The following is a 15679-nucleotide window of genomic DNA, read 5'->3' on the forward strand; positions in this document are numbered from 1 at the left end:
CTTATAAAATAGAGAGTGTACTTATTCAAATTGCACAGACATTGTGAGAACTAATTACTTAATGTTTGCAAAGTAGTTTGGAGATGGGAAGTGCTGAATAAGTATTCTTATTTTTTATTAGGATTAAACACGTGGCTAGGCATGCAGTCATTTTCACTGAGATCTATTTCATGGTTATGTAACTTGCACCACTCACACACAGTCATAGCTAAAAAGCCTCTTCTTTTATAATTAAATGCTGCTGCACCAGTAGTTCCTAATATTTGAGCTCCGAGTATAGTAGAGAGAAATAACCCTGAATGAATTAAATTGTCTGAGGGAAAGCCATATGTGCTGCTTCTGATTAAGTTGCTGTCAGAAGCAGGCAGTTGATGGATGATGCCCATTCTTGCTAATGTTTCATGCACAGACATACAAGAAGAACTTGTACTTACTGAAGAAGTGTGTGTCACCTCAAGGTTGGCAGGATTTTTTCTGCCTTACTGTCCTGCAGGATTCACTGACTTACTAGTGCAAATGTAAAAACCAAAAGATTTGTCTATAGTTTAGCAGCAATTTGTATTTGATTTCCGACTTCTCTGCTATAATGTGATTCCATTGCTCATTGTATAGAGATCTTCAAATACTAAAATTCTTTCATTCTAATGCAACATTTTTCAGGGATTTTTTCTTTATTATATGTTTTGTACATTAAACGTTATCCTTCAGACTTTATTCCCATTGCTTAGGTGATCTGGTTTAGTTACATTGCAGTTATTATTGTATCAACAATGCACAGCTAGAGTTGGGTGGGAATATTCTGATGGAACTTCTGTGGAAAATGCAGATTCATCAAAAGCAAAACATTTGGCATAACTGTTGATTTCAGTGAATTTGCATTTAGGAAAAGAGAGAAAGCATTTTTGGAATAAAACATTTTGATTTTACTTTTGAAATTACTTTTTTGTTACAAAATGTCTTTTATTTCATATTATAAAACACATTGAAAAAAATGAAATGTCAAAATGGAACATTTAAATCTTTTGTTCATTCTTGGAATTTTGAAACGCATGGTTTTTTGTTCCACTCTGGAATGAAAACAAAAATTGTCATGGAATTTCCCACAAAATGGAAAATCCAGTTCCCACCCAGCTCTTGGTACAGCATTGTTAATAGGAAACCAGATATCCGTTCATGTGAGAGCTGAGTTGCCCAGTGATTGACTGAAAGTTGTGGGGAAGTCTGCCAGTTCTCGCTATTTGCTCAGGGAACCTCCATTTTTAAACCAAAACAATATATAAAGAGACTTAATCTTATGAGCTTCTATTGAATACAAAACAAAACAACCTCATGCCTGTATGCTCTTAGAATCATAGAATATCAGGATTGGAAGGGACCTCAGAAGGTCATCTAGTCCAACCCCCTGCTCAAAGCAGGACCAATCCCCAATTTTTGCCCCAGATCCCTGAATGGTCCCCTCAAGGATTGAACTCACAACCCCCTTGCGATGTCATCGTTAAAAACTATTGAGAAATGTCCCAAAGCACTTGACAAAATCTCTTGCACACCTCACACTCTTTCATTCTCACGTACACAGACTCTCTTATATAAAGTAATCATCCCTGTCAATTCTGTATCAAGAGCTATTGGCAGACCACAGATGTTTTTTAAGAGTGGTGTGCTCTTAAGAAACAGGACTAGAGGTTAAGTTTCCTGATCTCAAGTACGTTCATGCATATTACTCTTCAGCAAATAATACTACAGCCTTTGGACTTCACAGAGTGGCTTCCAGTAAAAATGCTCATATGCATTGTTTGCTGGACAGAAATGAAATGGCTGACATTGCCTCTCAGGTAGATTAATATTGTGGAGTGCCCTTCCCCTGCTTACGAGGGGCTTTAGTTAGTGGAAAAAACTATAAAGTTATTCTTTTTTTAAATATGTACAGATCATGCTTAAGAAAATGTTTAAAGAACACATTTAGCTTGTATACTTAAGTTAAAAATGTTGCTAACAATATGAAAAACACAGTAATAGTGGATTGGGAACCTGTAAAATACATATTACGTGCTACTTAGGGAGCTTTGTAATAATTGTTCCTTCATCTAACCCAGGGGTGGGCAAACTACGGCTTGGGGGCCGCATCCAGCCCTTCAAATGTTTAAATCTGGCCCTCAAGCTCCTGCCGGGGAGTGGGGTCCGGGGCTTGCCCCGCTCCACGTGTGCCGTGGCTCCGCGCAGCTTGTAGAAGCAGCAGCATGTCCCCCCTCGGGTTCCTATGTGTAGGGGTAGCCAGGGGGCTCTGCACGCTGCCCCCCTCAGCTTCCATTGGCCAGCACTCCTGACCCCGTCCAGTGCCCCAACTCCCTGCCCCATCCCTGAACCCGTCGGTCCCACTCTCCTACACCCCCAGCCAGAGCCCTCACTCCCACCCGCATCAGACCCCTCCTACATCCTGAACTCCTCATTTCTGGCCCCACCCCAGAGCCCGCACCCCCAGCTGGGGCCCTCATGCACACCAACCCCCAATTTCATGAGCATTCATGGCTTGCCATACAATTTCCATAACCAGATGTGGCCCTCAGGCCAAAAAGTTTGCCCACCCCGATCTAACCCAATCAACAAAAGTCACACTGCTTTACAGAAATATAGTAGAAACTTGGCTGGGTTCCAGTCTACTGTTTAAATACATGCTGCTTTATACACAACACTGTATAGTTTAAAAAATATGTCTACTATGGAGACAAAACTCAAAAGTGTTTACGCATAAGCATATTCTGGAGATTACCCTTTATGAACGGACTACATTTATTTCCAAATGTGTTATAATTATTTATACAACTAGTGTCTCTAAATGGTTTTAAACCTTTCTATATTTTATTTTAAGAGAAGACATCTTATTTTCAAAAGATGGAGGGTCAGATCTTCGTTGATGTCCATCAGTTGAGGATCTGGCCCATAAAAGACAGAGTCTTTAGTCCCAAAAGGAAGTTAGGGGGCAGATCCTCAGCTGGAATAAATCAGATATATAAAGATATAAATAAAATTACAAATAGTGACTGGTTATCAAAACAAAGCAGTAAAGTATTGTCCAAGGCACAGATTAGCTACCAAGATTGTGCTATAATGTCTCAAATGAAATCAAAGGTGTTGGATGTTGTTTCTTATTTGTGTTACTTTTCAATCCTAAAGACAATATTTCCTAGCTGCTGGGGCCCAGTGAAACAGTAAGGTTTTTATTGTTTTCTTTTATAAATAAATAAATTTTAGATAAAAGCAACCCACATCTAATCCATATTTCCTACTGGATGTGTGTTCTGTGACTTTTGTTTTAGGATTGCATCGTGGGTCTGAGTGTGGACAGTAAACTATTGCATGATTTTCATGGCAGCATTGCAAACTTACCACATAATTTTGGGGCAACCAGGCAGAACTGAGAAAACATGGAAGAGTGATGGGTGTATCGTATTATACATATTTTTATGCACAGTAGGTAAAGTGTTGGATACTGTAAACACACAGTATAGAGGAGAGAAAATAGGGAGAAGAATTGTTTCTCTCAGGAAAAAATGACAAATAGAATCTTTCTAAAAGTGTCTTGGTTCCATTAAAATAATTTTAAGGATCGATGTGGTTGAATATGTAAGATGCTTTAGTTTTCTCTGATATTTAAATAAAGAACTGTTTTACTCTCATTCTTCTGCAAACCAAAAAATAATGACATGGCCTCATCCCAAGAACTAGCTCCATCATGTTATAAATGTTTATATTAATTTCCAACAAAACCATTGGTACTTCTCTTTTTTCAGCTTTTGCTCTTGGCTTTGAAGTACATCCCTTGGCATTACCTACAAGTTCTCCCATGGAGCACCTGTGAAAGACATGGCATGTTCAGGGTCCTTAACTTCCTCCACATCTTCATTTTGAGGGACATCCTTTTGCTTCATTACCATCTAAACTAACTGTTCTCTGTTCTTTTGAAAAGGAGAACTTCTGAGTTTTGTAAGCTCAGAACCCAACTTTATTTTAATCAATTTCTCTGTTCTTATTGCCTTTGATTTTTCCCCAGGAGGAGTACAGAGCAGAAGGCATCAGCTGGCACAACATAGACTATATAGATAACTCTGGCTGTATAAATCTTATCAGCAAGAAACCAACAGGACTGCTCCACCTGCTGGATGAGGAAAGCAAGTGAGTATGAACCATCCGATGAAGGGAGCGAAAGCTCATGCTCAAATAAATTGGTTAGTCTCTAAGGTGCCACAAGTACTCCTTTTCTTTTTGAACCATTTCTGAAAGTCACAATGACTGCGGTCATGTGTTCACCAAACTCCAAAGGCTCACACTGCCTTACCCAAATTATGTGTGCACCAGGCAAAAGGAGAAAACAGTCTGCAAGGCTACTGTTGGTGGAAGCTACAAGCTTTTGAGCTACACAGAGCTTTTCCTCAGGTTGCCATGGAGGAAAGTTAAATGAGAGAGAGAAAGAGAGAGTGAGATCTCCTTACCTCATCTAGTATTGTTAAAGGGAAATGTTGGAAATTCTTGTCTTCAGTATTTGCTTAGAGTGCAGTCTCACAATTGTTTATGCTGAAGTCTTCTCTTTCTTGGTAATGTTTGCCAGAAAGATACCTAACGCACTAATCACTATTTCTACTTATTTATGATTTCAGTGCCCTCTTAATTGTTTTTTAGTCTAAGTGCTTGCATCTAACAGGGTAATGCAAACAGTGGAGAATTTTTTTAAAAAAATTTAAACTATGAACTAAAAATGTTACTTATATCAAGAGTCTCCCCATCATAGGGAAGAACAGCTAAGGTTACCTTTACTTTGCTTCTGTTCTTTCTGCCAGGTCTGTGTCTCAGGGCATGTCTACACAGTTACACATAGGAAAGTTAAGGTGAATTTATGGAATATTAGTTAAAGTGCATTAACTGCCTGTGTGGATGTGCTCATTCAGAAGTAAAGTGGCCTTAGTTTGCTTCTAAAGTTAATTAAGCTATGTCTACATTGAAACAGCTACAGCAGCACAGCTTCAGTGTTCTCTCATCACTGTAGTTAATCCATCTCCCCCAGAGGCAGTAGCTAGGTCAACAGATGAATTGCTCCATCGACCTAGTGCAGTCTACATGGGTGTTAGGTTGGCTTAACTGCGTTGCATAGGGGTGTAGATTTTTCACACTCCTGAGCGACGATAGTTGGGTCAACTTAACTTTTTAGAGCAGATCTGGCCTTAGTTTGCTACAGACTAAGGTCCCTTACTTTTGAATGAGAGCATCCAGACAGGGATGTAATGTGTTTGCATTAGTGCTCAGTAAATGCATACTCTTAGGCTAGGTCTATACTTAAACCACTACAGTGGCACACCTGCAGAACTTCAGTGTAGACACTCATTACAGCGACAGGAGGGGTTCTCCCATCACTCTCGTTAATCCGCCTCCCCAGGAGGCAATATCTAGAAGAATTCTTCTATCGACTTAACGCTGTCTATGCTGGTGGTTAGGTTGGCTTAGTGATATCTTTCAGATTTGTCCACACCCCTGAGAGACGTAGGTATGCCAATGTAACTTTTAAGTGTCGACCAGCCATTAGTTAATTCGGCTCAACTTCCCAGGTAGACAAGCTCTCAGATTTGTGGGAATTTTGGCCTAAATCCTCTAAATGTAACTTTCTAGGCTCATGGGCAAGAAGTCTCTAGTAGGATTCACTGACAGTCTCTCCTTGATAATTCTGTTGGTAGCGGGTGGGGAGGGTTTATTCCCTTCTCTAGAATAAACCACAAGCCTGCTCTCAAACCTGGTGGCTCACTAGCGACCTACAGTGGGCCCCCCAGTACCAGGGCAGTGCAGCTCCATTGCATGTGTGCTTTCAAGGACCTCCCCCAATCCTCTTTCCCTAGTGACCCTAGGGAGTCCCGCAGTAAAAGTGAATACAGCAGTAGGCTTGTATTAACTTTTCCAATGACTTTCCTCAGAGCCTCAGAGGGTACGAATGGTTTCCCAGCCTGCCCACTGTTTGCAGCCTCTCTCAGAATGGAACCCCAGACCCACAGAGCACCACCAGAGGTCCCAGAAAGTCAGGGAGACAGTACTGCAAAGACAAATGATTCCCTCCATGTAAGAAATGAAAGATCTGCCTGCTGAGGGTTCCACCATACAGAGATATGGAGGAGAGCAGTCCAGGGCAGTATTTTTTGAACCGCAGATTAACTTGAATTTTATTTTTTTAAAAGATAGAATTTTAATTAAATTTTTGATAAAGCTTTAAAATATGGACAAAGGCCATTTCAACTGCAAGCAAATAATACACAAAGTTCAAGGGGCAGTGAATTGACATTTTGCTGTGAAAAAGCCATGGCCTTGATTTTTCTATCCATTTATACCAGTGTACATCAAGAGTAACTTCACTGAAATCAGTAACATTGGTGTAGAACTGGTGTGGGGTGAAATCAGGCCTTGTGATTTTATTTACACACCTCTGTGAACTTTTTTAAAAATGCCCTCTTACTGAGACCTGTAAAAAGCTTAAATACTGAAATTATGTATGCAGCTAAAATAGCCCATTTCTAGATGTGTGAATATGCCATATACTCATGTGTTGTGCATTTTGAGTCACAAGGCTGAAGACAAATATATCTGACCTCTAGATAATGGCAGGTATCTAAAATAATCATGCTACTATGAATATATTACTACAAATAGTTACGTGCATGACTACACTTTTGCAATTGATTCATTCTAGACCCAGTTAGCTGTACTAGATAATCTGCAGTTGGAAGCTTCATCGAATGTATATAGTGTGTATTTATATACAGGTGTACGTTAGCATACATATATTGCCAAATGCAGCTCAGTCCTGGGCATAATATCTGTAAGCACAGAAAAGAGAAAAGCAGAATGTTCCCCATTACAATTTATGGTCTGTCAACAGGGTGTGTGGTTTTCTTCTTTGACTTCACAGCTGCCTTCATTTTTTCCCCTTTTTATCCAGTTTTCCACAAGCCACAAACCAAACACTGCTGGACAAGTTCAAGCGTCAGCATGAGGGGAATTCTTACATTGAATTTCCAGCCGTGATGGAGCCTGCTTTTATCATAAAGCACTATGCTGGAAAAGTGAAATACGGAGTGAAGGTCAGTCACAACAGCTGTTTACTAACACTTATGTCAGTTAAAATGCATAATAGCTATGACTGGGTACCCGTGTACCCAAGGCTGCAGTGTGGATGAATAAAAATTAACTCCATTTTATTGTCTGCTAGAGTTCAGATAAGATTTTTTGTATAGCAGCAGTGGTCTGAATGTAAAACCACTGCACGTTGCTGAACTGGGTGTTGGTGTGAAGGAGGTAGGCACAAATAGGGAATGTCAGGCTGCCTGGAGTGGCTCCCAAGCATGGGTGCCAACCTCAAGGCAGATTGTCAGGAAATAGGGCACAAACCCCAAATTGGTTGTGTGTTCTATAATTAGATTTCACTAGCCAAGTGTGTACTTCTCAGGCACTGTAACAGCCTTACCATGGAATCGCGGACAGTCCCCTAGGCTAGGACATTTTGATCTAACCTTAGCACCCCAGGCAAGCCTGCCTCTGTGATTAGATGGTCCCTTATACCAAAAATCACAATATTCAGGTTACTCCCAGTCCCAAAGGACTAGTCACTTGCCCCTGGTCAATTGTACCTAGGGTTGCCGAGTCTCCAGGAATTGAAGATTAATCTTTAATTAAAGATTGTCATGGGATGAAACCTCCAGGAATACATCCAACCAAAAGTGGCAGCCCTCATTGTACCCTAGATCTCTCACCGGAGAAAACACTTGTAGCCAGTCGTTTAATAAAGCTAACAATTTATTAACTAGGAAAAGGAAACAAGAGTTCTTTAAAGCGGGTAACACCCACAAATGAGTTTCAGCCTTAGATTCAAAAAGATAATAGAAACTTTAGTAATAAGCAAACTCCATATGTCCTGTAGGGCTAACCCAGGCAAAACAGCTTGGGGGAAGGGGAGGGTGTCCTTTTGCTTATGCCTCGTGATTCTGGACCCTTTAGAATCCAAGCAGCAAGAAGAACCCAGTTTCTCCTTGTCAGGGATTTTTATGCCCTTCTCCCTAGAACCCAAGTTGATGGGAGGAGTTAATACACAGGTCTCTTCTTCCTGGAGGGGGTGAAGAGTTCAGTTAACAAAGTCTTTGTTCTTTTAATGTCTCACCATGGCTCATTTGGTTTCAATAGGAAGCCAGCATTTGAATTAGAGAAGGCATCTTTCCTGTGTGATGAATGGTTACAAAGGTTTACAATGCAAACATTTGCTATTGCTTTATAACATGGGGTATGGATAAGGGAGACTAATGCACGCAGAATCCTACAAATTATTCATAAAGTCTAAACGTTAAACACATCCTTACAACTCTAATATCTAGCTCAACAATACTAACATACAGGTGAGCCAGACTGGTTTCCAGCTGTGCATTTTGTCAGTGTTCAGTGAGGACTGGGGCCTTGGCATGAGCTGGCACCTGGTCTGCCAGCATCTCAGGGGGCAAAGGATTTATACAGTTTATTGTGGATTAAAGTGTAAAGTTTCAAACTATGTTTTTAAAAAAATTAAAATGACAATAATCAGAACCTTTTAAACATAAGCATAGCCAAACAGAGCAGCCACACCTTCTTTCTGTATGGTCGCCCTCCTTGTACTGCTTCTTCCCACCCATACTCTTGGTTGTCTTCCATTTTGTGTTGTGGGTAGCTTTCCACTCCAAACTTGCAAGGACTTATATACATGCTTAGCTGTACACACTCTCTCTCATTGGGGCCTAAGATTGCACATTCAACAGGATTACTCAGTGCATAAAACTAAGCAGGTGCATAAATCTTCACAGATTTGGGGCTGTAGATTATAAATTCTTTGGGACAATAACTGGGATTTGTATTTTTCTGTATAGTGCCCACCTTGCTTGGCATTAAATACATCAGCAGTTCTAAACCTTTTCCATACTGGGACTCATCCTTGCTAGCCAGGATCCCTCCCCCCTTACTAACTGGTAATCTGTTCACTAGCCCCAGATTGAGAACTTCTGGAATAGATTATAATAATCAAAATTGCCTAACAGTATTATGGCACTGCAGGGGAAACACCTTTGGATTCTTGCAAAGAAACCCAGGTATACAGTGCAGTGTGGACACTGAAGCATGGGCTTGGATACACTGAGTCCACAAGCCCAGATCCCACAGACCTGCACTTATTGTATAGTGCAGACATACCCACAGACATCCTTTGAAACACCAAAAGATACAATTTGCAATATGCTTCTTGTTGCAACTTCCTCTTCATGTTCCTTGTCTGAAGCTCTAAATTGATCGCTGCCGAGTTAAAATGATTATTCTGCTGGAGGAAGGCCTTGTAAACTTAATTAACTGACACAAACTCGATGCAAATTGAGTGCCTGTGTGTAGAATTAACTTGGATTTGCATGGCATCACCAGAGTTTTGGGGTCATGGTTTCTCCAGATTACAGACAGTATATTGTTTATGGTTCATATACTAGCAATACAAGACCAGGTGCATTTTCTTTGCCTTCAGCCATTTTACTATTAAATAACTACGACTGGGATTTTCGCAGGTGTCTAAGGGAGTTAGGAGTCCAGCTCCCTGAGGCATATTTAAAAATCTCATGCTAATTATTTTAAACTTGACCCCATTGACATTCATGTCACTAAAAATATTGGGCCAGATCCTCCTGACAGCTGTTCGGCACCTGGCCCGGCTTGTGTGGGAGACTACGTAGGTGCTATAGTGTTTAACTATGTACCAAAAAATCACATTAAAAGAGTATTAAGTTTGTGGTGTCAAGCACCAGTTTTTAAAATGTCTGTTTTATTAGACGTGTGTTGGACTGAGACGTTTCAGTAAATTGTCTTGCTTTTGAAAGCTATCACATGCAGAAGAACAGTGAGGACAGTATTAATAAAAAGTTGTCATATTACAGGAAGAGTCAAGCCCTCCTTTTGTCTTTCTTGCTAGGATTTCCGGGAGAAAAACACAGATCATATGCGGCCGGACATTGTAGCTCTCCTAAGAAGCAGCAAGAATGCCTTTATCTGTGGGATGATAGGGATTGATCCAGTGGCTGTGTTCCGCTGGGCAGTCCTCAGAGCTTTTTTCAGGGCGATGGTTGGTTTTAGGGAGGCTGGAAAACGATACACGGAGAAGAAAACTGGTGAGTAACAGATATTGGCATCCCATCTCTGTACATCTTTGAATCTTAACTATATATAATAAATACACTATATGTTTCAGAATGATTAAAATGTTATCCTATCTAATTTACACACATGCTCCTCTTCCTAATAATGTGTTCAAAAACTGGTGAATTGAATGGCTAGATTTTTGAGTAAAGAAAAGTGTGTTACTTTACATGTTGAATAACAAATGCAATGGAGCCTTAGCAATTTGTGATGATGGATTTTCATTCTGATGTTGTTTTACCTTTTCTGTAGGATTTATTCTTATGGAAATGTGCATGATTTAAATGGAAGCTTAAAATTATGAAGCAAAAAAGGGAATACTTCGATTCTTTAACTCATAGTTCTTTCACTTTTAGCATAAAGTCTGAAAACACAGAAAATAGGACTGTAATTTTTCAGACTGTTCACCCTTTAAGCCGAAAGAGAGAGTGTTCTCCTGTCTAGCACAAGTTCATAGCTGTGCGGTCAGCTAGAACGACCTACTCGCCCTCATGCGGAACAGGGAGGGTAGTAAATTAAATGAAAGTAATGGTGCATCATCATGCTGTGGCAGGCAATACTTGGCTGTGCTTGTAGAACATTTCTCCGCATAAAGGTATTCCTGAACGACAGGTACAAGCTATTATTACTAATTTCTGGGCACAAGAGGGCTTGAAATTCATGACAAAGCTAGAACATCAGCAGGGAAATGTCAGTACAAAGTTAAAATTAAGTATAGAATCATTCTGTTGATTTCTAGCTTGAAATGTTAATAGATTCGCATTAATAGAGTGAAAGAATCAAGGAAAAATCATATAATTATGAAAATCCACCCATTTAGAATAAGTTTCTCTGCTTACTGAGAATACCATCAGACCCTTGGGTCAAATCCCAAGAATAGCAAGAAACAAAACCAGCCTTCAACTCTTCAGAAGAGTGAGAAAAAGATAGCCCTAGACAGAATAATTGGAAAGACACTTCTGACAAATGACCCTGAGACTTTTCTTATATATCAATACAGGGGTTGAGATAGTGAAAGTTCCATGATGCCACTGTAATGCTGGGAGGTAGAGGGGAGAGAAGTTTCACTTGAAAAGCTCCCATTACGCATTGCATGAGAGCTGCAGCTTTCTTGAGACCTTGTGCTAGGGGAGGGGGGAAAAATCCCTAGAAATCTAGTTCTTTGAAGAGATGTTCCTGCCTTTCCCTCATATGTTGTGGGGTGTGGTTTGTTGTTTCTTTTTTAAATCTTGCTGATTCACAAATCCCAACTGGATAGCTGGCTGGGCTATAGAGTACACTCCAAGGAAGAAAAAAAATAAAAATGCTATCTCGCTGGCAGCAAGAGCTATTGCCAACCCTGCCCTGCTAATTTCAAGCCCTACTTCACCCTCTGTCTTCTGTAATCACATCTGCCATGTTAGTGTCCCTAGCAGTTAGCTTTCTGATTTCTCACTCTTTTTAGATTGGATCAGCAACTGGCTAAAATTAGATACATCAAAGAAAATCTGTGAGGTTTTCAGACAACTCTGGGATTTTTAATTTTTTTTCTTATATCAGGATTAATTAGTATATGGTTTCATTTGAAACAGCTTCTTAACCTCTTTCGGGATACAGTCCTATAGTCCAATCCATCGTGTGCCCTTTGCATGATCGCTCAAAAATGTCTCACTCCATTTTGTTTTGTCCCTTGTAACATTTATTCTTCAGATAAAATAATTCCACTGATCTCAAGACGACAAGTATGAGCCTTAAATTCCTTGACTGCCCAAAATCATTTGCATCTTAATTTTTCAAATGGACACATTTAAAAAATGTTATCAAATAATGACTGAAGTAGTTGAGAAATAATGATGACAAATGTGCCACCTTTTAATAAAGCAGATCTAAAGAAAGAGTTCACCTAAAGCCAGATTATTTCCAGTATTAACAATAAGATGTGGTTTAAAGCATCTGTGTGGAGAAAAGTCACAATCCGTTATCTTATCATACATATGTAGTCAATAAATTCTCCAATATACACTAGCATTGCTATCACTTCTTACATAGGGTAGCAAAGAACTTTCACCTGGCAGCAGAAGCAGCACCAGTTATTCAGTTTATATTGAATAGATGGTTAGTTTGAAGAATATATGATAATGTGGGTTAGTGCATTTTACATTTTTATCCATTTTTTTTGGAGTTACATTATTTAGGTATGTAACTATTGCTAATAGAAAAATATATTGCAAATAGGGACAGCATGTTATGGGACCCTGATCTCAGCTGGGGCCTATAGGCATTGTCCTAATATGAAGTGATGCTAGACCCTACAGTTAAACTGTAGTGTCAACGTTCTTTCCTGCGGAGGGAGTGGTTGCCTAGTATCCATGTGCCCATTTTTACAATTGCTAACACTAGGATCTAATTAATGTCTTTCCTTCCATATGTGAAGTAAATCTCCCTTTGCCAAGAATACTTTTATGCATAGAAGTTTTCTTTTCTAAAAACAAAGTTCTGTTTTTCTCTTTTTAACAAATTAACTTTTAAAAATTATTCCCGTATAGAGCATGTCAGTGGCATGTGTCTCTGTTACGGTGGCCACTTAAGGTCCTTAGAATGATAGACTAGATAAGCTTTGTGGCTGCCACCTTGAGAACCCACTCGTGTTGGTCCCTAGGGACTGATTTACATGATGGTATGGATATTCGAAGCTTTTGTAACTAGCACTCTAGGTTTCCCTTTCTTCCTTAATGATGATCCCCTGTGCCCACCTCCCATTCAATTATCCAAACTCTAGCTACAGTGTAGCTTGAACTTCTCCATAACTCAGTCGGTGTCTCAAAAAAGTATCCCAAATGGCATTGTGTGTTAGAACAGGCATAACTGAATGTGTGGCATGGGGTATTGGCTTTTGTACATTAGGCCCCAGAAGATTGAGAACTTTGTTCTGAGGCATACTTGATTAGCGGATGCTGGTGCCTATCGGCTGCTATGTGACATAACACACAAGAATCACAATCTGATAATCTAATGAACATAGCTACAGCAACTATTCTCTGGGAATTGTTCAAGGATCCACTCAAATTTTAGGCCCTAAAGTTTACCTATCTTGATAGTCATCCTATAAAATAGCACGAATTGCTAAGGATTGCATATGTTTTGGGGGTTTTTTTAACCAACCCTTTCTAGATTTTAATTAGCATGAGCTGAATGCATCTGGTGCAGCTGGAGTTGGAACTCATGCTATAATAAAGATTTGCTAATAACACCCCTCCCCCCCACACACACATACATTAATACCTAATAACACCTCCACACTAGCAGACATACTGCTCAGTTTTAAACATTGTTAAAAAGGGCTAGGTGTCTTAAGGTTTGTCTACACTTACCGGAGGATCAACGCTGTGGTGATTGATGCATCGGCGGCCAATTTAGCGGGTCTAGTGAAGACCCGCTAAATCGACCGCTGATTGCTCTCCTGTCAACTCCTGTACTCCACCTGATGGAGAAGAGTAAGGGGAGTCGATGGAAGTGTGTCTCCCGTTGACGTCATATAGTGTGGCCCCTGCGGTAAGTAGATCTAAGCTAGGTTGATTTGAGTTACGCTATTCACGTAACTCAGATCATAGAATCATAGAATATCAGGGTTGGAAGGGACCTCAGGAGGTCATCTAGTCCAACCCCCTGCTCAAAGCAGGACCAATCCCCAATTGTATTTTTGCCCCAGATCCCTAAATGGCCCCCTCAAGGATTGAACTCACAACCCTGGGTTTAGAAGGCCAATGCTCAAACCACTGAGCTATCCCTCCCCCCAATTACATAGCTTAGATTAGGGTGACCAGATGAAACGAAGAAAATATCAGGACACATGGGGGAAGCACACAGAAAAAGCGGCTGGAGTTGACGAAGCAAAAACAAAACAAAAAATGCTGGAGCGGCCAAAGCCGCAATATTGGGACAAATGGTGTCCCGACAAAGACCTAAAAATCGGCATAGTCCCAATTTTATCAGGACATCTGGTCACCCTAGTTTAGATTGACTTCCCTTAGTGTAGACAAGGCCTTATAAACTCCCTGGTAGCCCTATCGGACCCTGTTGTGATCGATCAGAAGGTACAGTTGCAAAGCAGTTTTAAAGGATGTCTGAAAAAGCTGCATTTTTTCTTTGGAGCTTATTTTTTTTTTCAGTGTTTTTAGGCCAACAGTCTATACACTTTCCTTTTCCCTGTCTGAAAGCCTATTTGAGTTGTGCTAGCCATACAAAACTCTCAACCCTATGTGTAGTAGGCTTTCCAAAACCCAGTTTTTTTTTCTTTCCTTCATTCTATATCTATCTTTCTTTGTGCCAGTGGTGTCCAGAAGCAGTGTGAACACTTCTGTGTTCTGCTTTCAATAGAATTAGTGTTGGATAAATGAATATAGTCTTCACTGCTACCTTTAGGAGCTTTTCTTTTCTTGCTGCACTTATTATATTCTTGTAGTGTAGCTTTTAGTGACGTTGTGTTTATAACTGTGAGATATGTAGAAGCAGAGCAATGTAACTGTCTGAATTTTGTTGGATATGTTTCTCTTCTGGCCCAGTAGCTGTTTCTTACAGTGCTGCCAACTCTTTTCAAATTAAAAACTTAAAGATATCAGACTGGGTAAAATATCGATAGTTGTGGGGGGAGCTCTTTCAATTACTTGTTTTATAATTGCGCTTTCTGTGTGGGAGAACAAGAAACTGAAGTTAAATTCTAAAAGAAAAGCTCACATTTGGGTTTGATTTTCTTGAAGGAAAATGAACTTGATTAAAGGGACATTGTCAAGTTTTTAGGAAGCAAATTTGTCTGATTTTTTTTGTAATCTGATAGCAAATATCATCTAGATCAGTGGTTCTCAGCTCGTGGCCCACTTGTGGCCCAATCAGCACACATCTGTGGCCCATGTGACATCCTCAGGGCCATAGGAGGAGTATTGGATGCGGCCTACAATGGTAAATACGTTGAGAACTACTGCCCTAGATTAATGTATTCCACATAAAACATAATAAGGAACGCCTTGTTGCTGACAAATTTAAAAAGAAAAGTCTCTGTTTTGAGATGACTTACGCAAATCCAGTGATGGAAGCCAGTCATCCACAGCTTCCTCTTTGGTTTTCTCTGTTTTGAGCAAGTTGGATGTGAACATAGACCTGATAAAGGATTTATGTTTCTGACTTTATACTCTCATCCTCCCTCTGCTGGCTCTGCAATAGTATTCAACTAACAAGCACTATTCGCAGTGCTGTGCCCATTGCTGCTGACATAAATGATGATGCTGGTTTGCAAGCAGTGAAGCAAGCAAAAGAAAGCCATTCTGACTTTTATTGAATTAGCAGTGCTATAAACCAAAAAAGAAGAAAATGAATGTTTGCTGAATAGAAAAAGGCAAAAATGGTGGTAAAAAAAATTGGTCTTCAGGCTTCCAAATGGGCAGTACAAAAATGGTGTTACTAACATTAGAAAAACAATAGTTGA

General features: G+C 40.0%; 1 protein-coding gene across 2 annotated transcripts in view; it reads left to right on the forward strand.

Moving 5' to 3' along the window:
• The window catches only part of MYO9A (myosin IXA), a 398158-nt gene that overhangs the window by 289027 nt on the left and 93452 nt on the right, over positions 1-15679 (forward strand). For both annotated transcript variants that reach the window (XM_084641695.1, XM_084641696.1), the window contains exons 12-14: positions 4049-4170; positions 6971-7112; positions 9998-10193. In XM_084641695.1, the coding sequence (XP_084497821.1) occupies positions 4049-4170; positions 6971-7112; positions 9998-10193 (460 nt within the window). The remainder of the gene's footprint in view (positions 1-4048; positions 4171-6970; positions 7113-9997; positions 10194-15679) is intronic.

The sequence above is a fragment of the Lepidochelys olivacea genome (assembly GCF_965140295.1).
Source record: "Lepidochelys olivacea isolate rLepOli2 genome assembly, chromosome: 10".
In the NCBI taxonomy this organism is placed as follows: Eukaryota; Metazoa; Chordata; order Testudines; family Cheloniidae; genus Lepidochelys; species Lepidochelys olivacea.